Source organism: Eptatretus burgeri, chromosome 14 (genome assembly GCF_056783735.1).
Source record: "Eptatretus burgeri isolate ZD-2024b chromosome 14, Ebu_testis_v1, whole genome shotgun sequence".
In the NCBI taxonomy this organism is placed as follows: Eukaryota; Metazoa; Chordata; class Myxini; order Myxiniformes; family Myxinidae; genus Eptatretus; species Eptatretus burgeri.
Genome location: NC_140974.1, coordinates 51,817,537 through 51,840,494, shown reverse-complemented (window position 1 = coordinate 51,840,494; position 22,958 = coordinate 51,817,537). Strand labels below are relative to the sequence as shown.

The 22,958-nt window shown below is 40.4% G+C and overlaps 1 protein-coding gene and 1 long non-coding RNA gene across 2 annotated transcripts in view; one reads left to right on the top strand and one right to left on the bottom strand.

Annotated features, from left to right (window-relative positions):
• CTSD (cathepsin D) overlaps positions 1-6,956 on the bottom strand; it is a 23,538-nt gene extending 16,582 nt beyond the window's left edge. Inside the window, exon 1 of the mRNA XM_085855787.1 lies at positions 6,719-6,956. Coding sequence (XP_085711913.1) covers positions 6,719-6,807 — 89 coding nt within the window. The 5' untranslated portion in view covers positions 6,808-6,956. The remainder of the gene's footprint in view (positions 1-6,718) is intronic.
• A 154-nt stretch (positions 6,957-7,110) lies between these two features.
• On the top strand, positions 7,111-11,815 carry LOC147013194 (uncharacterized). The gene is made up of 3 exons (XR_015051426.1): positions 7,111-7,682; positions 8,644-8,826; positions 10,566-11,815. It is a non-coding gene; the product is annotated as an uncharacterized LOC147013194 (long non-coding RNA).
• The last annotated feature ends 11,143 nt before the right edge of the window (positions 11,816-22,958 follow it).

Genomic DNA, 22,958 nt, shown 5'->3' with positions numbered 1-22,958 from the left:
CGGCATTCAAGATTCAAGATAATTGCTCATTAACCTATATAAAACACAATGTGTATTTGTCTGTCCCCCTTCAAAAGGATGACTTAAGAAGGGTTTTAAAGGCCAATTATTAACATGACTGTGTTCACTATGGTCTATTTTTTCATGATTGAAAAACAAAAAAAAATACATTTTTCATGAAAGAGCAATTACATCTCTTCTATTGGAAATGTAGATGGTGACTTGCAACCGGGCAAAGGCGGTGTACAGAAACTATATATATATATATATATATATATATATATATATATATATATATATATATATATATATATATATATATATATATATATATATATATATATATATATATATATATATATCCAATAAATACAAGGCACAGGAAGGTGAATTTTGCTGTACATGATGTGCAACGTGCTCAGGGTAAAACGAGTGTTCATTTACATCCGTAGGATGTCTAACAAATAAAGAAGATATCAGCACACCTGACGCTAGGCCGAGGCTTCGGACTTTGGGATGTTTATGAGGCTGTACCGTCGAAATGAAACGTCCCAAAAGATAAAGAAAATCGGATCACATTTCTACACATTGTGTTTTAAAATAACGCTTCTTGCCATCATATCTTCCAGTCTCCTTGAATATTCCTCCAAAAAATAATTCCAATTAAAAAAAAAACAAACATTTTTGATCGACTTTTAAACTCGTCTATGTTTTAAAAACAGAAATTAAATATCCACTGGCAATTCAATAACATCGAAAGAATGAAGACGGCAGAGATCCAGGATCAGACTGCATATCTACAAGAGTTTACATCATATCAACCCCTTCTTGGATGATCATTGAACATATGGATTGCATTTGGCACAAAAAATGGTCTAAAACCACAGCATAGGGTATGTGGAACACAGAGGCAAATGCTTGGATGATCAAAATGAAAATAATAATTGTGGAATGAGTGCGATGGATCTTACATTATCTTGTGAAACTTGGACATCATTATCTTGGACATCAGGTTTCTCATACAAAGTCTAATTTGAGAAGATGATTGCCAAAATCACTTGTTATGCAATCTCCCTGAGTCTCTCTAGATTCTTTACATTTTATATACAAATTAGAAGGGCACTCGGGAGAGCACATACATCTGCCACGCAATGCCTGATCCACGAGAACATATCGGGCCCATTACATTTTTGAGATATCGTCCTATATATAGTTTTTGGCCCGATCTCTCAATGGTGAAGAATCACTTTGAAAATTAAATGATTATTTTATCCAGATTCGGATTCAGATCTTCACCAAAATCGAATCAATTCATTCTTGTCACACACCCAATGTGTCCACCAAGTTTCATCCGAATCCGTCCACAACTTTTTGACCTCTTGTGTTATATATCGGTTTAGCCCTATCTCTCAATGGTGAAGAATCACTTTTAAAATTCTAGTAGTCGGATCCAGATCCGGATGTTCACTAAAATCAGTTCGTCCTTGTCACACACCAAAGGAGGAGATTGGGACTGTACTCTGTGCAGAGCGTTGGTGCTGCTGAATCAGTCTCCTTGGCTATTGGCACAATTCTGGATGGGTCGCCACTCCGACACAGGATATAGTCCGGCAGATAAGTTAAATATTTGGGAGAATTGTGCCTTTGATACAAGCATGAACTTTGGCATACTGTTAGATCATGCCCTAAGGAAGATATTTAGCTATACAGCCATCACAGAATTGTCCTGTGGCAAAAAATGGCGGCCATTTTCCAAAATGGCAGCCACCGGTTGTTATTTTACCAGTTTCTCAGGTTCTAGATCAGCCAGGATATTGATTCTGGTGGCTAATCGTACATTTTCAAGGATGAGGAATGCAGTGGTACTATTTATAACATACTAGCAACTACCAAACCACATATATCAAGCATTCAGGGAATTAAATAGTAAAACCATCAAATATTAGCGCAGTTATGCACATTTTCTGGAATTTCAGAATCAGCCCATGAGTTGTGTGCTGACCTCATAATTCTGTTTATGTGTATTCATATATTTTGCTGCATATTCACACAGATCATAATAACGTCACAATGTTAATCTATGTTGTTAGTACAGCTTTTGTGTACACCTATTAACAACGCCTAATCTGCATGATGTATATCTGTATGCTTTCAGTTGACCTGGACTGTGACTGTGGTGGCAGCAAACATATTTTCCTGGAGATTTCAGCTTATGGTACAGTGGTGGTGGTATAACTAGTAGATACTGTTCTAAAGTAGCATAGTGCATAGGGACAATGGCCAAACTATACAAGGTGGTGGACCCTGATGAGCCGAGCTCATCAGGTAAACAGTGCCCGACCACAGACTGAAACAAATGTGTTCTGTGTCAGGAAGACACAGATGAGATGCTGACATGTCCATATAATTTAGCACATGGCATAGATGGGGCAGGATACAGGACCATAGCTGAGCATCTTGTAGCATTCGACAAGATCAGTTGCCTGCCAAGAACACTAAAACTGTCACAACTGGATGAGGGTCAGGGCATCGAGGCAGCATTCCAGGTTCACAAAGCCAAATGGCATGACTCCTGCAGACTGCAGTACAACAAAACAAAACTTCAGAGGGCTGAAAAGAGGAAAACACACCATGATGATGACCCAGAAACCCACAAGTTCACCAGTCAGAGCATTGAGCGTGAAACTCATTCAACAGAGACATGCTTCTTCTGTGGCAAATCTGCAGCAAGAGATGCTTTGTGTAATGCATCAACATTCAAACTTGACATTCGTTTGAGGCAGTGTGCCCTCAAACTACAGGACAAACACCTCATATCCAAACTCATGTTGGAGATCTCATTGCCCAAGAGGCTAAGTACCTGCTCAGTGTCATGCCTCTCTGTACAATAAAGCGAGGGACACAAAGGCACAATAATCTAATGTAGACACTGTTAACCATGGAATTGCATTCGCTGGACTTGTCGCCTATATTGAGCAAGTGCGCATGGACAATATGGTTGCACCAGTGTTCAAGCTAACAGACTTGGTGAATCTGTACAGTACCAGGCTGGAACAACTGGGGACACACGTGACGGGGCGTGTACACTCCACTAAAAACTCAAGAACAGAATACTGGGTTACTTCCCAGACATGGACGCTCACAAGCAAGGTCGTGATGTGGTGCTCGTGTGCAATGAGGATGTTGGTGCTGCATTAGGGAAAGCATGTGAGCATGATGCTGACAATGATGCAGTTCATCCAGCCAGAGCTTTGATCATCTAGCCTTTGATGACATCACTAGAGCCTTCTGTGCCTTGCCTGCCACCCCAGACACCATAGACAACTGGATGGAGTCTCCAGAGCAATTCGTGGTATTGCTCTATGACCGCACGAGCAGCCTAGAATCAGTCAATCAGGCACGCAATCAGCTGTTCACCCAGAAAGGTAGAGACATTGAAGGACTCCCTCCAACACAAGCAGCACTGATACAGCACACAAAGAGGGCAGCCTACAAAGCTGGTCACTGCTGAAGACAGATGATGGTTGCAGTCCTGGAACTCCCATCCCCAGGTGACTGGGGGTGGAAGAAGAAGGACACAGGTGGATGAGAAGTTCACTGGACCACACTGTCAGAAGCGACCCAGGCCTGTCGAGAACTCATACGCTGTGGATGCAAAAAGCGGTGCAGAGGACAGTGCAAATGTGTCAAGGCAGCACTTCAGTGCACTGCCATTTACCACTGTGGTGGACTGTGTTCTCGAAACTAACATTACATTTCATTGAAAACCTGTAATATTACTATGGAAGGCCTTACCTGGTTAATAATGGAAGGACTGTCGTAGACTTGCCCTCACCACTAACATGTCAAACAACAATGGGACATGCACTATTGATTTGCAAGATACAGCATAATCTCATGAACTGTGTGCTCATATAAATAAACGACCAAATATTATAAAGGAAACATTGCGAAGACTGCATTGTACTCTCATGAATATGTCACAGTTTCAAAACATATACATGTATAACTCCACCAATATCAAATGCGTTTATAATTTTACTATTATTTATTTCCCTGAAAGCTAGATATATGTAGTTAGGTAGTTGTTAGAGTAGTTATAGCATGTTGTAAATAGTACCACTGCATTCTTCATCCTTGAAAATGTATGATTAGCCACCAGAATCAATATCCTCGGTAGTCTAGAACCTGAGCTCCTGGTAAAATAATGACCGGTGGTGGCCATTTTGGCCACAGGACAAATCTGCGATGGCCCTATAGCTAAATATCTTCCTTAGGCATGGCCAGATTTAGGCATGGGCAAGCTGGGCAGTTGCCCAGGGGCTTCCACATATTTCATGAAAAATGTATTTGTGAGTACCTGAATGGTAGTTGGTAGTTAGTGGAACAGATACAAGATATTCATCTTATCTCATTCTCTATTTTATATAGAAGTCAGTTGACTTCTTGGGAAGTGGGGGACTTTGCACGTCTCTTTACTATTATTATCCTCAAATTTTTCAGGTTACATTTATGGTCCTTGCATTTTAAGGTTACTTTAATAGTTAGCCTGCTTGACCTGCTTGCTTATTCACTACACTATTCAGAATCTTTATACTTGAAACATGGGAACTTCCAACTTCGTAGATTCTTATAGTTTGATCATGATGTTTAAAGATGTGCCTGCTTGCTTATTAAAATTATTTATGCTTGAAATGTAGGAACTTCACAGATTCTTATCATCCTATAGATTGATCATGATGTTTATAGATGTACATTTTTATTCAGATTCTTTGTTCTTGAAAATTATACTTCATGGATGACTGTAAATATGTCTTGTCACCTTTTTAGCTCGCCTTTTTGAAGAACAGAGAGTTATAGGGATACCCTGGCGTGAGCGTGAAAATGTTAATGTTTTTGGTGCAACTTATTTCCTTTCTAATGTTTTTATCGACTACACTATTTTTTACTGATTACAATATACAAATACATATATTGCTTTAAAATTATTTGGATCAGACCACTGCAATGCTTGATAAAAAATATTATTAGACTAGTCTTTGAGCGTCAGCGTGAGTGTGAAAATGTTAAAGTTTTTGGTGCAAGTTATTTCCTTTCTAATGTTTTTAAGTTATTTCTAATGTGTTCTAATGTCGTAAGAGGCGACCAGGGTTGCGTCAGGAAGGGCATCCGGCGTAAAACATGTGCCAAATCACTATGCGGATCATACGGATGATCCGCTGTGGCGACCCCTAACGGGAGCAGCCGAAAGAAGAAGAAGAAGTTTTTATCCACCACACTATTTTTTACTGGTTACAATATACAAATAGATATATTGCTTTTAAATTATTTGGATCAGACTTCACTGCAATGCTTTATAAAAAAAAATATTATTAGACTAGTCTTTGAGTGTCAGCATCAGCGTGAGCATGAAAATGTTAAAGTTTTTGGTGCAAGTTATTTCCTTTCTAATGTTTTTATCTACCACACTATTTTTTTTACTGATTACAATATACAAATACAAGCATTTCTTTAAAATTATTTGGATCAGACTTCACTGCAATGCTTTATAAAAAATATTATTAGACTAGTCTTTGAGTGTCAGTGTCAGCGTGAGCATAAAAATGTTAAAGTTTTTGGTGCAAGTTATTTTCTTTCTAATGTTTTTATCTACCATACTATTTTTTTACTGATTACAATATACAAATACATATATTGCTTTAAAATTATTTGGATCAGACCACTGCAATGCTTGATAAAAAATATTATTAGACTAGTCTTTGAGCGTCAGCGTGAGTGTGAAAATGTTAAAGTTTTTGGTGCAAGTTATTTTCTTTCTAATGTTTTTATCTACCACACTATTTTTTACCGATTACAATATACAAATACATATATTGTTTAAAATTATTTGGCTCAGACTTCACTGCAATGCTTTATAAAAAAAATATTATTAGACTACTCTTTTAAAAACGAAAAACGATAAATGTATAAACAGGCGAGCATTGGGTGGCTTTGACACCACTCTGGTTAGTATTCGAAGGTAGGGTGGGCCTCCACTACTGAAGGCTGCCCAGGGGCCACCACATGTCCAAATCCGGCCCTGTCCTTAGGGCATGCTCTAACAGTGTGCCAAAGCTCATACTTACATCATCAAAGGCACAATCCATTCCCATATCTGCCGGACTACAACTACTTGTCTTCAGAAACTTGTTCTATATTAATATGATCATGGATAATCAATCAGATGAGATCAGACAGACAGAGACAGACACAGACAGACACAGACAGACACAGACAGACACAGACAGACACAGACACACATATATATACACTTCGACTTTACACCGCTCGTAAAAGGCGCCACACAGCTTCCTGAGGGATGTGGTTATTCACATCGGGGTGTAGAGAGGGTGGTGCTCAGATACCAAGCAGCTTGCTCAGCCTGCTTCGACTGGAGTGCGTCAGCCACTCGGTGAACGCTCGACAAGAAACTTGGTAACTGAACACCCCGCAGGCCTCGAGTACCACCACACTGTTAAACGAGGTTTCCGTCGTCCAAGAGAAAAATGGCCTTCCGCAATGACGCGTTCACCGGCAAATCAATGATCGTAACACCACGGTGAGCGAGTGACGAAGGTGAACGGGAATTACAAGGAAAAATGTGAGTATTTGCTGTTTTCCGATCGGGGTCAACACGCCGTGGCAAAGTGAAATGGACAAGCGGCGATGAGCGAATTACCTGACTAAGCTGTGTGCGGACAACGAGCAAGCGACGAGGAACAGCAGCAGCAGCAGCAGCAGCACAACGGAGCGGCACCGAGTCGCCATCGTGAGCTCGTGACCGACCGAGTGACGCAGAGGCAGCGCGCGCACGCCGGTAAAATATCAACACGGCCGCGACTGACGTCACGCGCCGTCGCGTGACACAACAGCGCCACTCTCGGCACCTTCAAGGACACGAGGATGGCCGAATGGTCACATGATCCCTGAAGAGGGCGGGATGGTCATATGATCCCTGAAGAGGACGGGATGGTCACATGATCCCTGAAGAAGGCGGGATGGTCACATGATCCCTGAAGAGGGCGGGATGGTCACATGATCCCTGAAGAGGACGGGATGGTCACATGATCCCTGAAGAGGACGGGATGGTCACATGATCCCTGAAGAGGGCGGGATGGTCACATGATCCCTGAAGAGGGCGGGATGGTCACATGATCCCTGAAGAGGACCGAATGGTCACATGATCCCTGAAGAAGGCGGGATGGTCACATGATCCCTGAAGAGGACGGGATGGTCACATGATCCCTGAAGAAGGCGGGATGGTCACATGATCCCTGAAGAGGGCGGGATGGTCACATGATCCCTGAAGAGGGCGGGATGGTCACATGATCCCTGAAGAGGACGGGATGGTCACATGATCCCTGAAGAGGGCCGAATGGTCACATGATCCCTGAAGAGGGCGGGATGGTCACATGATCCCTGAAGAGGACGGGATGGTCACATGATCCCTGAAGAAGGCGGGATGGTCACATGATCCCTGAAGAGAAGGGAAGTTTTGCGTGTTTTGGTGAAAGAGCGGGAACGTTCGTCGCTTTCGCTCGACAATCGCACTTCAGGAGATATCATGGGCACTGGGCACGCACTGAATATACATCATTTCGGGCATGTTTTGTGTCATTGTGAGAGGGAAGGCGATTCTGGAGGTGGGGACAGGGGTTTGGAGCAGGGGGTGGGGATTTTGTTGGATCCACGTATTTTTTTTTAAGGGGGGGGTGTGGGGTCGTGCAAAACGGCATCTGGTGTCACAGGGGGGAAAGGGGGATGTCAAAAACGTGCCAACAAAGAGACACGTATCTTGTGTAGACTCTTAAAGTTGTTTCTCACAATTACAGTAACTTATTAAACAGTATAACAACTATTACTAAAATAACTACAACGGCACTGTCGAGCACATGTTGGACATGTACCCGTATCATCCATGCACCCAATTATGTCACATCGTTTCTTGGCATGGGTTACGACATCATAAATTTAATTCTTCATTCACATCCGGTCATACATGAAATATTGAAGTTTCAGATTTTTTGTATAAGCATTTCAATTCAACCATTATGGCTGGAATACCACTTCACTGATGACGTCATCGTTGTCACCCTATACACCCCATGGTGAGTCGATGACACATGCAGTTTCAATTTTTTTCATTGAGCGATTTTGGAGAAAATTATGTCCAATTTTTTCCCTGAAATCCACTGTGGCTGCCATACCACGTGACCTATGATGTTAGGGTTAGCAAAAAAGTATTCTCAATGGGAAGTCCCTCCTATGTTTAAGGTTTCGCATTGATCGGACAAACGGCTGCAGAGAAAACATTTTTAAAGTGAAAATATATCGATGTGGATACACACACATACACACACACACACACACACACACACACACACACACACACACACACACACACACACACACACACACACACACACACACACACACACACACACACACAGCATTGTAATTGTCTTGTACCCCCTTGTGGGTGAGACTAATTACATTTTGTAATTTCCAAATGATATAAATTATTCAGGATCCCCCAAAAGAAGTGGAGGGATTTCATATTGTCATATTTCTAAAACATTAATGAAAATCAGTTTCTTTTTTCAGATTCAAGATTCAGGGATAGAATTTTTATCATGAACAGTTGGACGATCCAACGGTGTTCCCTCTCTCTTATTGTTGAACTACTTTCCTTCAACAATAAGTGTTCCATCATCGCAGCTCAAAGAACATATTATACCATCGAGAACTTTGTGTTAATGCTGCTCCTTCTGAACACGTCATCCGTAGGTATGTTTTAAGATTTGGGGAAGATGAAATGGTTACTGATAAACCACGATCAGGTAAACCACGGTCTGGAAGAACATAAGTTAACACTGAGCATGCTCTACACCAGAGGTCTCCAACCTGCGGCCCGCGGGCCACATGCGGCCCCTAAGATGGATTTGTGCGGCCCGCGGTGCCATATTAAATTTACATTACAACGCGGCCCGCGGTACTGCCAATTTGTCAGGGTCAATGATCAAAGCGTTCTGTAATTTTTATTATGATTTTGATTCATATTAGACACATGTGCTTTTAACACGATTATTCATTTATCATATTCGTTGGCAAGAAAATATATTCAGCACTAATTTTTGTTTAAATTTCTGCATATTAATTATATTTTTTAATTCCATTTTAAAAACTATTTCATTTAACATTTTATTTAAACGTGTTATTACATTTTTAAAACTATTTCATTAAACATTTTATTTACACGTTTTTTATTTCAATTTTTTTCAGAAAACATGAAAACATTTAACTGTTTTTTCACGTTTTTCGGAGTTTAGCATCCTTTTTTTGGGTGCGGCCCTCTGCCCCTCACCACTTTGGTTTTGTGGCCCTCCGCCCAAAAAGGTTGGAGACCCCTGCTCTACACCATAGTGTTTTGAGAAGTCCCCGTGGCTTTAGTAATTTTGCTGTTCGGGGTTAAAGGGCTAGCCCATATTTACAAGATTCATGGATCTGCGCAACTAACTTGAGTGGTCATGTGATACATGGAAGATTGCATACGATTGTGTTATTCGGTCATGAATATTAACGATGTTGGTCACATCGTTAATATTTTGTAAGATAGTTGGTCACGTAACATGCATGATGTTTTCAATATTGGGAATGCAAATTTCACGCAGAAGGGATTCAATGTTCAGATGTTTTGGGGGAGACGTACTGAATTACACAAACAGTATAACATTTAAAAATAGGACCGCACATCCTGAAGCTCACCTGCATCAGTAGGCCAGCGGTAAACCTCGATAAAGGGCTATATTTTAGGAGTTTAATCAACCGGCTTGAGACAGAGCTACAACAGGTCCCGTATGAAAGATGGTGATCTCAGTAACACATTTATCCTTGTTGTCCTCATATTTTGGTGTGCGGTCCATGAAATATTCACATTTGAAGGATACGCCCGTCTGAATATTTGGACCATTTCAGAAAATCACATAATTTCCCATAAACTACAAGACAAAGAGCCCTCTTCATACACGTTTGGTATTGAAATGTGTCGATTGGACAGGTGAATAATGTAGTATCACAACCACATCATTATATGTAAATTTATATGCCTTTATTGACAAAATACAATAATTTTCTAAATTTTTAGGACCGCCATAAGAAAAATATCAGAGAGGCGATTTTTCCAAACCGATGTTGACATTGCTATGTTCAGTAGTCATCCTTTACAATATTAAAGAAGATATGATAAAACGTGATTACATAATTATCATCCTCACCATCGCTCTCATCCATGCACCGAGGTTGTCCTGCATGGTTGTGCAAAAATGGACACTACTGAAAGGCTATAGCTAAGCAATTAGTTAAACCTAATATATCTATTTTTATTCAATTCCTTCTCTTCCAGGGTTGTATAACGCCAATGCCAATTGTATGGACACATCATAAATGCTCTACCCATTATGCAATAATGCTTAAAAGTGGTCTTTCGTTAATCATTTAACGGAATTTTCAATTTCTCTTTATTATAGGACTCCAACATGGCTGAACGGTGTCCAGATGAACTGGGATCGAGTCCATTGAAGTTACAGTCGCCAAAAAATAAGTGAAGGTTGTCGACAGAATGGGATACATGCATCATATGTCAGAATTCGTCAAAGGAGAAGGTCAGCAAAGCTGGGAGGATGGGTTTGGAAGCTTTGAAGTCATCTTTACAAATACGGAACGATGAAATTGGCAAGTGTTTGGAGTCACGTAAGGGAGGAACGGATATATGTCTATATTCTACCACCGCAGTTGCTATCAGTCGTACACCAGTAAGAGGAACTTATCCTTCTTCTCAGAACATGCATCACAAGAGAAACCAAAGATTGTGGAGCCGAAACACATGCGAGCAAATACCCACAAGATGACTGATTGGTCAACATGTTTCATCTGCCATTCCAGGAAACGTGACAAACTTCACCGTGTCCGAACAGGACCGAGACAAGCAACAGTTCGCAAAGCAGCAGAAGCACATGACGATCAGGATATGCTTGGTCTTCTTGAAGGCGAGGACATGTTTGCAAAAAATGCTATATATCATAGTACTTGCATGGCTTCATACATCAGCACCCACAGCATGAGGTCTGGGCAATACCAGCAAGATGTACCTGAATCTGATGAACATCAAAATGCCTTCTCCCATCTTGTTGATGAGTTAGATACTGACCTTAGAGGAGGGAAAGCCTTCAAAATGAAGAATCTATTACATCGATTCAAAACTATCTTAGGGGACAATGAAGAAACCTGGCAAATCCAGAAATTCCCACACCAGAAGGTCGTGGATGGTACAGAGGAGAAGGTGTGCTGCATCCCACATTGTTTGATGGACCCACATCAGCGGAGATGTTAGATGGTCTTGTGTGTTCATGCCGTGGTAGTGAACCATGTACCAACAACTGCAGCTGCTCACAAGACAGTTTGCCTTGCACTAACGAGTGCATGTGTGCCACCAGCGACAGGCAGTGTGGCAACGAACTGTCACATGGTGACCAAAATGACACGGACAGTGATGGTGGAACATATCGAGGACACTCACTCAAAATATATGTTTTAGTTCATTTCTTGCAGAACAATGTGTATTGGTGTAACATATAGTTATCACATATGTTATATGTGATAACTTGTGCAAACTTCAGTCACTATATCATATAATTTGCTAGTATAAATTTGTTTCAAAATATTCTCATTATATTGATATTGTAAACTGAACACATAAAATAAAGGAAAACTATGACAATTGGCAGATGTTTGTTTCTGTAGTTGATGATTTTCGAAATTAGCGGTCCGGAAATTACGTCTTTTTTCTATTAAAAGCACTCAAATGTACATAAATTTATCTAGAAGTATTCCATTAAGTAACTAGTAGTATTCCCCTGTTCAATCTGCACATTTCAATACCAATCATGTAAAAATAGGGCGCATTGCTTTGTAGTTATGGCTAATTCACTGATTTTCGGAAATGGTCAAAATTTTCTAATGGGGGTATCCTTCAGGTGTGAATATTTCATGGGCCGCACACCAAAAAATGAGGATAACAGGGCAAAATGAGTTACTTAGATCCCCATCTCTCATATGAGACCTCTTGTAGCTTTGTATCAAGCCGGTTGATTAGGTACCAAAAAATCTGACCTATACCACTGGCCTACAGGAGCACCAGACCATCAAACTCCCCGCAGACCCCCTTAATACCACTGAATTTTTTAATACCGTGAACAAACTTTGGTACCTCAATGGTGATGAAGGTTGTGGTCAAGTTTCATTGAAATTCTGTCTAGTTTGGCAAAGAAAGCAAATATCTCTTTTAGGGGGCAGCCTCCCTCTAGACCCCTTCAGACCCCAATTATTTTTTTAATATCATGAACAATCTTTGGTTTCATCAAGGGTGATGAAGGTTGTGGTCAAGTTTCATTGAAATTCTGTCTAGTTCGGCAAAGAAAGCAAATATCTCTTTTGGGGGGCAGCCTCCCTCGAGACCCCCTCAGACCCCAATTATTTTTTTAATGTCATGAACAATCTTTGGTACATCAAGGGTGATGAAGGTTGTGGTCAAGTTTCATTGAAATTCTGTGTCTAGTTCGGCAAAGAAAGCAAATACCTCTTTTGGGGGGCAGCCTCCCTCTAGACCCCTTCAGACCCCAATTTTTTTTTTTTAACGTCATGAACAATCTTTGGTACATCATGGGTGATGAAGGTTGTGGTCAAGTTTCATCAGAATTGCTTGTGTAGTTTCTGAGAAGAAAGCAAATACCTACTTTTTGGGGGCAACCCAGTCGACTCTCTTAGGGCACGATTTATTTAATGCCATGAACAAACTTTGCTACACACACAGTGATGAACGTTGTGATAAAGTTCCATCGAAATAGTTTGTGTAGTTTCAGAGAAGTTGAAAGTATTTGTGGACTGACGGACGACGCACCATCCTATAATCTCCCCGGAACTACGTTCCAGTTGAGCTAAAAAGCACTCATGGAGTGACACTTGGCGAAACAGAACGGCACTCGGTAGAGCGCATACCTCCATCAGGCTGAAGAGTTCACATTTTGTATCCCACTGACAGGTCGGATCTGAATCCAGACCTGAACCAAAATGGAATCGGCTTGTTCTTGTCACACAACCAACTTCATCCACTTAGTTTTGTCACAACTTGCCCGCAACGTTTTGAGACATCATTCTATCCATATTTTTTGCCAGATCTCTCAATGGTAAGGAATCACTTTAAAAATTCTTGTGTCTGGATCCGGATTCGAATCTTCACCAAAATCGAATAAACTCGTCCTCGTCACACATGCAACCTGTTGACAAAGTTTCGGCGAAATCCATCCATAACCTTTTGAGACATTGCGCTATGTATCGTGTTTGGCCGTATTTCGCAATGGTGAAGAATCACTTGAAAAATTCTCCAATCCAGATCTTCACCAAAATCTAATGAATTAGTCCTTGTCACACACACTGAACATGTCCACCAAGTTTCATCCGAATCCATCCACCACTTTTTGAAATATCATGCTATATCGTTTTTAGCCCCATCTCTCAATGGTGAAGAATCAGTTAAAAATTAAATGATCATTGTATCCAGATGTGGAATGGGATCTTCACCAAAACTGAATCAATTCTTCCCAGCGGCATTCCCATCCTGTCCACAAAGTTTCGTCTGAATCCATCCATACCTTTTGAGATATCGTGCTCTATATAGTTCTTGGCCCTATCTCTCAATTTGTGAAGAATCCATGAAAAATTCTCAAATCCGGATCCGGATTCGGATCTTCACCAAAATGAAGCGTTGCTGTCCTTGACCGGTCACCGACATACACAAAAAATTTCAGAACGATTGCTTGAAAACTGTAACCAAAATCGTGTGTCAAACAGACAGATAGACAGACAAACAGACAAACAGACAAACACTACAGACTAACATACTTGGTGAAATAAATTTTTTGCCAAGTAACAAACAAGCAGTCATAGACTGGTACTTACGAAATCGTCAACTTGACCTCTGACCTTGTCTAATAAAAGCTGTCTCTAGAGAAGGTCGCGACGCAAACCAGAAGTTTCTACGATGATTCTGTACCAAACCATCAAAAATCGAATGTTTGACCTCACCGTGACCTTGACCTTTGACCGATTTTGACCAAAATCTAATCAGCGCTAGCCACCACCCTCCTGAATCACGTGGTGTAATTTGACATTGGTAGCCTCTTCCGTTCTCGAGTTATCATGCCTACAAATAAACAAACAAACAAACAGAAATGGAAGGCATCAATATACTGACGAAATCTTTAGATTTCGTCTTAATAACTTAAGATTTCGTCTTAAGAGTTCTTAATAACAACTTCAAGGTTTTGAAGGAGTATATTTCACCAAATGAAGACTCTGTCCCAATCCATCAAAAACGACTGTTATTGAGTTTTCCATCTGAGCAATCGCCTGGCTCATTCCAAGCTACATCGATGTCTTCTTCTGTGGTAACTCAGTCTAGAATGAACCACACTCCAAATATCTTTGAATCACTCTGGATTGCAGTGTGGTACACAGGGAACTTCTGAAAAGGATTTGTGAGAAAAGGAAGACCAGAGTGAACCTCATCCGTAAGCTTGCCGGCATTAGCTGGGTAGCTGGCACATGCAGCATTCGCATTTCTACCCTCACTCTCATGTATCCCACTGCACAGTACTGTGCACCTGTCTGGGCTGCGAGCAGTCACACTGAACACCTTGATACTACCCTGAACTTTGCAATGAGAATTGTATCTGGCACACAGTAGTCGACCCCTCCAACGCGGCTCCCTGTGCCGACTAACATCGCACCACCGGACATTCGCAGGCAAGCACAAATGTCCCGAGTGTACCTTCAAATACAACTGACCTTCCAATCCACGAAGAGCTACTGAATCTTCCAAGACTTTGACTGAAGTCATGGAGGCCTTTTTGGATTAAGGGACCTGTAGTGGCCAATACTAATGATAAGGAGTTGTGGCAGCAGCAAAATGGAAAATGGCATCAGTTTGAAATGGCCAGATAATCCAAGATCTCACGAAGGAGTCCCTAGGCTTTGACCTGCAGAGAGACCAGTGGAGTGGTCTTTACCAACTGCAAACTCCACATGCAAGGACCGCTTACTATATATACATATATATCTTCTTGTTTCGGCTGCTCCCGTGAGGGGTCGCCACAGCGGATCATCCGTATGATCCGCATAGTGATTTGGCACATGTTTTACACCGGATGCGCTTCCTGACGCAACCCTGGTCGCCTCTTACGACACAGGGATCTTACATATATATATATATATATATATATATATATATATATATATATATATATATATATATATATATATATATATATATATATATATGCAAACTGATAGCCCAGTGCAATGTGTACCTGTGGCCATCAAGATCAGACAGTCTTATATGTAGAACAGGACTGTGTGCAGAGGAGTTTCATTGGCCCTTTGCAGAACTACATCGGGCCACTGATGCTGCAATTGAATGGCTCTCATTACTAGATATTCAATTATAATTGTCTACAACATCATATAAAACAAGACAGCACTCCTGCACGGCTGGACAGAATAGATGGAAAACTAGATGTTATTGCAAAAAAAAAAAAAATCAAACTTCCATAAGTTATACAAATCATTCTAAAATATGCCAATTCTCTGTGTTATAGACGGTGTAATGAAAGTATTGTCATCATTGATATGGGGGGAATGTTCAGTGTGCTGGTGATCTCAAATCATCCCCCATCCAAAACCATAATCTTTTCAACCCCCAATAACTCTCCTCCACCCACACCTAAGCCCACCTCCTTCCAAATTTCCAGTTTTTCCTTCCTGAGAGTTTGTTTCTGTATATCCATCTTGTCAAGCTCATGCATCCTCCCCAACCCCTCATTTCTCCCACACCCATTATTTTCCGAAGTATCACTCTGTTTTGTCCTTCAACCCTACTGTTGGTGTTTTCCCCTTTTCTCTACTGTTCCTTTTGTTCTGTTACATACTCTTCCGTTAAATGTTCTAGCTTATCCACGAGTGTTGACTCTGCACACAAAGAAAATAACAGAAAAAAAAAAGATAGATTGAAACATACATGTCTGTTTGTGGGAATAAAACATACAAGCATGGGAATGTTCTACAAAGTTGGGATAGCCACTTCCAACTTAAAAGTTGTCCTCCCTTACCATTCCGATAGAGAGCGGATGTTTCTAGTCGAGAGAACTCACCATTTCTTACTATTCCATGATTCCATCGAATTTCCTCAAGGGTACTTTATTGTCGTACAAGGGGCTGGCCGGATAATTTTGCAGGTATGTGTCCAGTATGGGTTAGAATCTCGACCCAGCTATAAACAGTCACACCTGGTGATTCCTATGCAAGACAAGGCGTCGGAAAGGATGTTAAGCCAGCACTGGTTGTTGGTGAATGTTATAGATCCCACGGTGTCATTTGTGGCAGCCAGTTCATGAAAAACGTGGCCGAAAAACATTCCCATCTGACCCAACAAAAAGGTGGGAATAATTTGGACATTAAGGTAGTAGTAGTAGTAGTAGTAGTAGTAGTAGTAGTAGTAGTAGTAGTAGTAGTAGTAGTAGTAGTAGTAGTAATAGGTTTTCCGATAGCATAAGCAATGAAGCAGATATTTACAGTGGAAAAAAAACAACCTTTCACTCAGTTGTTCATTTTCTCAGTTGTTAAAGAAGTATATCTCCATTTGTGAAGGTCAAGATGATCAGTAAACAAAAAAGCACAGCTGCTGGTTCTGCTGAGTTTCATTTTGCACACACATCTTGACAAAAATGGCTGTCTAAACAGATTACTCCCAAACATCAATATTGTGCAGTTCAAACATTGATTATATTGCTTAAAGGAGATCTTAAAAAGAAAATAAGCTACAATGTTATAAGGTTAGAATATGAAGTAATTACCCAAGTCAATTTCATTCAGCTGATGAGAAACCAAATTAACTATGACTCCATTAAGTGTCAATGGCATAGATGGGATGATGATGTTTCGCCAGAGTACCAGCAAACATGGAATATCACTCTTTGAGATCTCGAACAAATGAGGCCAAACATATACATCACACATGCAGCGAACCGTACATTGAGTTGATTCATCTGCGCAATAAATCCCAGGCGATTTGTCTAAAGTGATTTAGAGTGAAGTCTATGGCACGCCATCACAAGTCCTCACGCTTCCCAGCTCAAGCAAAGTAAGAAAGATGGCAAAGCGTTCCACGAGAGTTCAAATTTTATTTCCGTTTGACCCCTGTCATCATAGGTCCACACCTCTGGGGCATGAACCCAGGGGTCAAATCCCAAAAAAATCATTACCTATTTCATGCGACCCCCAATGTTGATTGAATATAAAAAGTTTAATTTAAAAATGTTTTAAAATGTGCCTGTAATTGCATTTTTCGTCACTTCATCATTTGTCCCCACCCCCCAAGGGGAGGCCAAAAAATGATACTGCTCTTGAGAGGTTGGGCAAATATCGGTTGAGAAAGCTTATTTTATGCCTGGTGTTGGCTTAATGGTTCGGGTGATGGGCTTGGGATCCAAGGACCCTGAGTTCAAATCTCCCCAGGCTGTTGAATTAATACCAGGTGGGGTTGACTCTGCCCATCATCCTTCCAAGGTCAGCAAAATGAGTGCCAGCATGCTGGTATCCTGTGTCTGAGTGGTCACCCATCCAGGATTGTGTCCAATGGCCAAGGAGACTGCTTATGCAGCACCAACGCTCTGCACAGAGTATGGTCCCAATGGATGGATGGAAGCTTTTTTGCTAAAGACTAGAAACTTAAAAACTCATCTTATATATGTCACGAACAGTAGTGTCTGTCAGTGCGTTCCAATGGCGGATCCAAGGGGGGTTCACCAGGTGCACATGGAGACCCCCCCCCCTTTCCTCCACCCTTACACTTACGTCACATGATAGTCGTGTGAGATATCACTGGACAATCGGTAATCGCACGTCATTTGCTTTCACTCAGCAATTAATCCGAGCCGCGATACTTTTCGCCGCTGGTTTTGTATTAATCCCTGCGACTCAGTGATTATTTATGGCTCCGAAGAGAAAGTCAACATGTTCGGGATCGTGTCTTACAGCAAAGCGCAGTAAAATCCTGAACTATTTCACCAGGTGATTCAAAGTTTCAGCGGCTACATCGTCCTATTATAATTAATGATCTGATGATCCGCAATGGCGAGTTTAGGTTTAGCGCTCAGGGTCATTTCACCGAATTTTGTGCTTGTCCGTTCAATATTTTCATTGATTTGTATTGGAAACATTTTGTGTATTTACATTGTTGTTGTAAAAGATCCATCGCAACGATTCCAAAAATCTTCAGCTTTTCTTTCGATCAGTTAGTGACAGGCCTGAGGCCTTTTCGTCAAGTAGCTCGATATTCCCAAATTTTCCTGTGGAGAAAGTAAACTTATGGTCAGACACTGCTAGCTCTGGCTAGATTAACCGGTTTTTCCTCGACTATTACATTGGATTGAATAAGGCTCGGTGATATTTTTCACAACATGAAAACATCTTAACCTTAAGTGAACCCCTCGTAAAAATTTCTGGATCCACCCCTGTGTTCGTTTGTCTCCCGTTTAAGGTGGCTGGTTCCCGTGCTGCTTTTGAAAAGCTGCTGATTGGTTATTTTTGCATTTTAATTTCACTTTTGTTCATGCAATATAGTCAGTCACTTTATTGTCCCTTCCAGTAATCTTTAAAAACCAACATGAACATCTGGATTAAAGTAGATTTAATAAAGATCTTCATGGAGTAACACACAATTTAAAATAGAGATATCTTTTGCCTCGCTTTCGACAAATTGAACCTCCACCATCACGTTGCACCATCATTCCATCGTTTCATGGTGGGTGGTTTCAGTAGCTCAGAGTTTTGGCTCTGAGCGAAACCAAGAGTGCAACACAATTAACCTTTTTAAAGTCAATTAAATAATTTAAATTGATAGATTACCTTGAACTTTTCCCATCATAGCAGATGGATACTTTTGAAAGTTGCACAATATTACAAAGCTTCTGAAATGTTACTACTTTCAATATCAACTCATCATCAGTCTACATCCCATGTTCCACAAACTGTTCGTGCACTATAAAAATTAATATATAATGATGGAAATAAAAGTACTGACATTTTTGCACGAAGCTGTTTATTTATTCATTTGATTATTGCTTGAACTTTCCAATACAACTGTGAAAGTTTCATCAATCGTAATCTCTAAATGTGCAGGTGTAACAGTACCATAAACCAATGTGTCCTTCAAAGTGGTTGTTCAGCCACCTATCCCTTCCATTGGGTTTATTTTTATCAGTCAAATCAACACCATATAACTCTTTCACTTCTCCCTCAATTTGGCTAAACATTCACCATCATTTCCTGGAAAAATAGCCAGCTGTGAAATATTGACACATACGTAGGTGGCAGCTAAATGACGTGATCTTTGCTCGTCACAATTGGCATAACAATTCTTTGAATAAAGATGATGTTTAAAATATAAGATCTATACCTATAATGGCCTAATATTAATATGCTAGAGAGCTATGCATATGGACAGGGTGTACACCTGAGTTAGTATCCAGTATCTAAAAATCAATAACATATATTGTGTGCATGTCTGCATTATCTGGTTTATACTTCATATCATGATTGATTTTTCCGTTTATTTAATCAGGCAATAGCTTCAGTGTGTGCTCAACTCTGTCATTTAGAAATGTTATCTGTAATATGCCATTTGGAACACCTAATTATAAAACAAGTATAAGCTCATCTTTACACCTGCAATAATGGTTGATTGATTTGTTAAGTACTAAAGGACATGCTTTACACATGACTAGGTGCTTTTACAGTACTCAGCACGTTATAATTTAAGGAAAACAAGTGGTGAAATGGTGTAAGCCTGAAAGGCATCTCCACAAGTTATCTTGCCACGCGGTTCTGCATAAAACGATTGGGACATCTGCACCCAATTACCATTTTAGTGTGACTTTGAGCTGCAATACAAGAACAACTTAATTCCTCATCGACTTACATTGAGGTGTTTATTTGTGGTGACAGCTGGAGGAGGCTAAGAGCATCCAATCGATTAAGCATGATGCTTCTTCAAGCAGTTTTGGCAATCAACTTGGAAGTTGAAAAAACAGGTAGAGATGAGGGAAAATTTCCCCCCACGTGGCATTGCGGTCGACCTACAAGCAAGTTATCTGCCATAACCGAAGGCAGATTTTTTTAGGATGGGCAAGCAGATACTTTCAAAGGCTTAAAAAATCCAAGAATACTCAAAATATATGATTATGAATAAATATCCCTCCTTCTTTAAGGCTAGAATTGACTAGAATTGACTATTAGTAACCCAAAGCAAAATACTACAGTAATGTATATTAATAGGCTTTGAAATTTTTGGGAGGCCTGGCAAAAATCTTGGGTACCTATCACTTTGAAATTAAATAATTCTCGTATCCAGATCCGGATTCGGATCTTCACCAAAATCGAATCAATTCGTCCTTGTCACACCAAACTTGTCTGCCACGTTTCATCTGAATCCGTCCACAACTTTTTGAGATATCGTGCTAAATATTGTTTTTGGCCCGATCTCTCAATGGTGAAGAATCGCTTAAAAATTATAGTAACCTGATCCGGATCCGGATCTTCAGTAACATCTAATCATTTTGACCTTGTCACACACCCAACCTGCTCACCAAATTTTATCTGGATTCGTCCACAACTTTTTGAGATATCCTGCACACAAACAGACAAACAAAAAACAGACAGAGAGAGGGGTGAAAACATAACCTCCTTCACCTTTGATGGTGGAGGTAATTATTCCCTACAACCGACTACAATAGTACAAAATAAGTTTATACAAACTGCATATACAGGAAGAAGATTGTTCCAGTGCTTTGAGGGAGGGGGGGGCAACAGACAGAGCTCAATCACCATAGCGAGTGTGAGTGTTGGGGTGCAGGTGCCATTTTCATTTGTGCTGTGAGTGATGAATGGAATTTGATGAAAAATGTAGACACTTTCAATTTGAGGAGCTCTGTAACATAAATGGCACAAGTCCATTTTTAACATTGCAGGTGAGAAGTATGATCTTGAACTGGACATGTCACTGTCTGTCTGGTGTCTATTATGCTGAAGAAAATTACTGCTGAACTGGAACTTTTTGGAAGTGTAAACAAGGCAATTTGTGTTCTACAGTGTTCAAAATATGGAATTAAATTGAAAGAAATAAACTTTTAAAGGCTGTAGAGAAAAAAAACAAATAAATAACATTGAATCAGAAGTTTACCGCCATTGATGCATTTGAGATACATTATATTTTACACTACTTTATTTAACATGTCTAATGAGTTATTTATGCCTGTTGTTTGTGTCCTTTGTGACTTCCCTTAAAACAGTAAGTTTCCTGTTTGGAATCAATTATTTTTGAATGCTATCCAGACAGACAGATGGAAGCAATTGCTTTATCCCAATGTGCGTATGCATGTGGGATAAGACGCTGTACAATTTTTGGCAAATTCAGAGCCAAAGTACTGCTGAAATGCAGCCGATTCGTTTTCTGCAGTGTCCGATTCATGTTTTCTACAGCGTCCGATTCAAGTCTGACTATAGAAATGAAGATGTGAAAAAAATTCTTGATTTTAATTTATATTACAGGGTGGCCACAATGTCTTGTCACATCTTGTAAAAATTGTGCCTTTTATCATATTAACTGACAATACTGAGGGTTCTATAAGTTATACCACATACATTTGCAGTGCATGACGCAAGCCTTAAGGGTCCAGTGGATCCATTTGTGCTCCTTCATTGTCATTACAGAGAATCATTTTGCTCCATGTTCAGTGGAACATTTTCCCGATCATTTGTGGTGTGAAATGATTAAAAAGAAATCTCACTGATTGTTTGAGGTCATCGGTGGTTTTGTCGGGCTGCTGTGCAACAATCTCTTTTATGAAGCCTCAAAGGGAATGATCACATGTCGACAGGTCTGGGCTTCGAGGTGGCCAGGCGAGTAGAGCAGCAGCACTGGTTCACAAATATTTGTTTGAGCAGGTCGAGCCGATTAAGGGAAAAATAGTTGGAAACAGTAGCGAGGACCTGCGTAACCTCCACGGTAAAAGCCCTGCTTAAGATAATGCAACATAGTTCTTTTGGTGGTGTATCGACAACAGGCCGCTGCCTCGAACGCTGAGGCCTATCTTCACAAGGCCCATGAATCATGGTATTTTGTCATAAATGAATCAATCATAAAAAGTATTTTGAGCCGATAGGCATCATGGCCCATGATGCCTATCGGCTCAAAATACTTTTTACTGTCGCTTTGTTCATTTTATACTGAAGGGAAAACTTATAAGCAGGGCATGGCGATTGTGAATATGACAGCTCCGAAGAAATCTTTGACTTTGCATAACACTAAGCACCAACATGGTGGCTGTATGATTTTTCAGGTTGAAATTGTGGGTGCAGTCAGGTGAGCTGTTCGACTAATGGGTGGAACGGATTGTTACAGTTACACACAAACAGACTAACAAGTGTATTATTATATAGAAGATTATTTAGATCAATGATTTGGACAGTGGGGTTAAGAGACTGCTTTTAAATTTGCAGATGACAGCTTGCAGGTAAGATAGGTAGATGTAGCAGCAAAGGAGGTTGTGATCACATTCAGGAAAGTCTACATACTTTCATAGGTTGGGCAAAAGATTGGCAGATGCAGTTTAACATAAGAAAATATAAGGTGTTGGGGAGGGATAACAATAATGAAAATATGGATTACTGATGCAAGGGATAGTCTTGGAGCATGTCACACAGGCGAAGGATCTGGGGGTAGTAATAGATATTGGGGTGGGGGGGGGAGG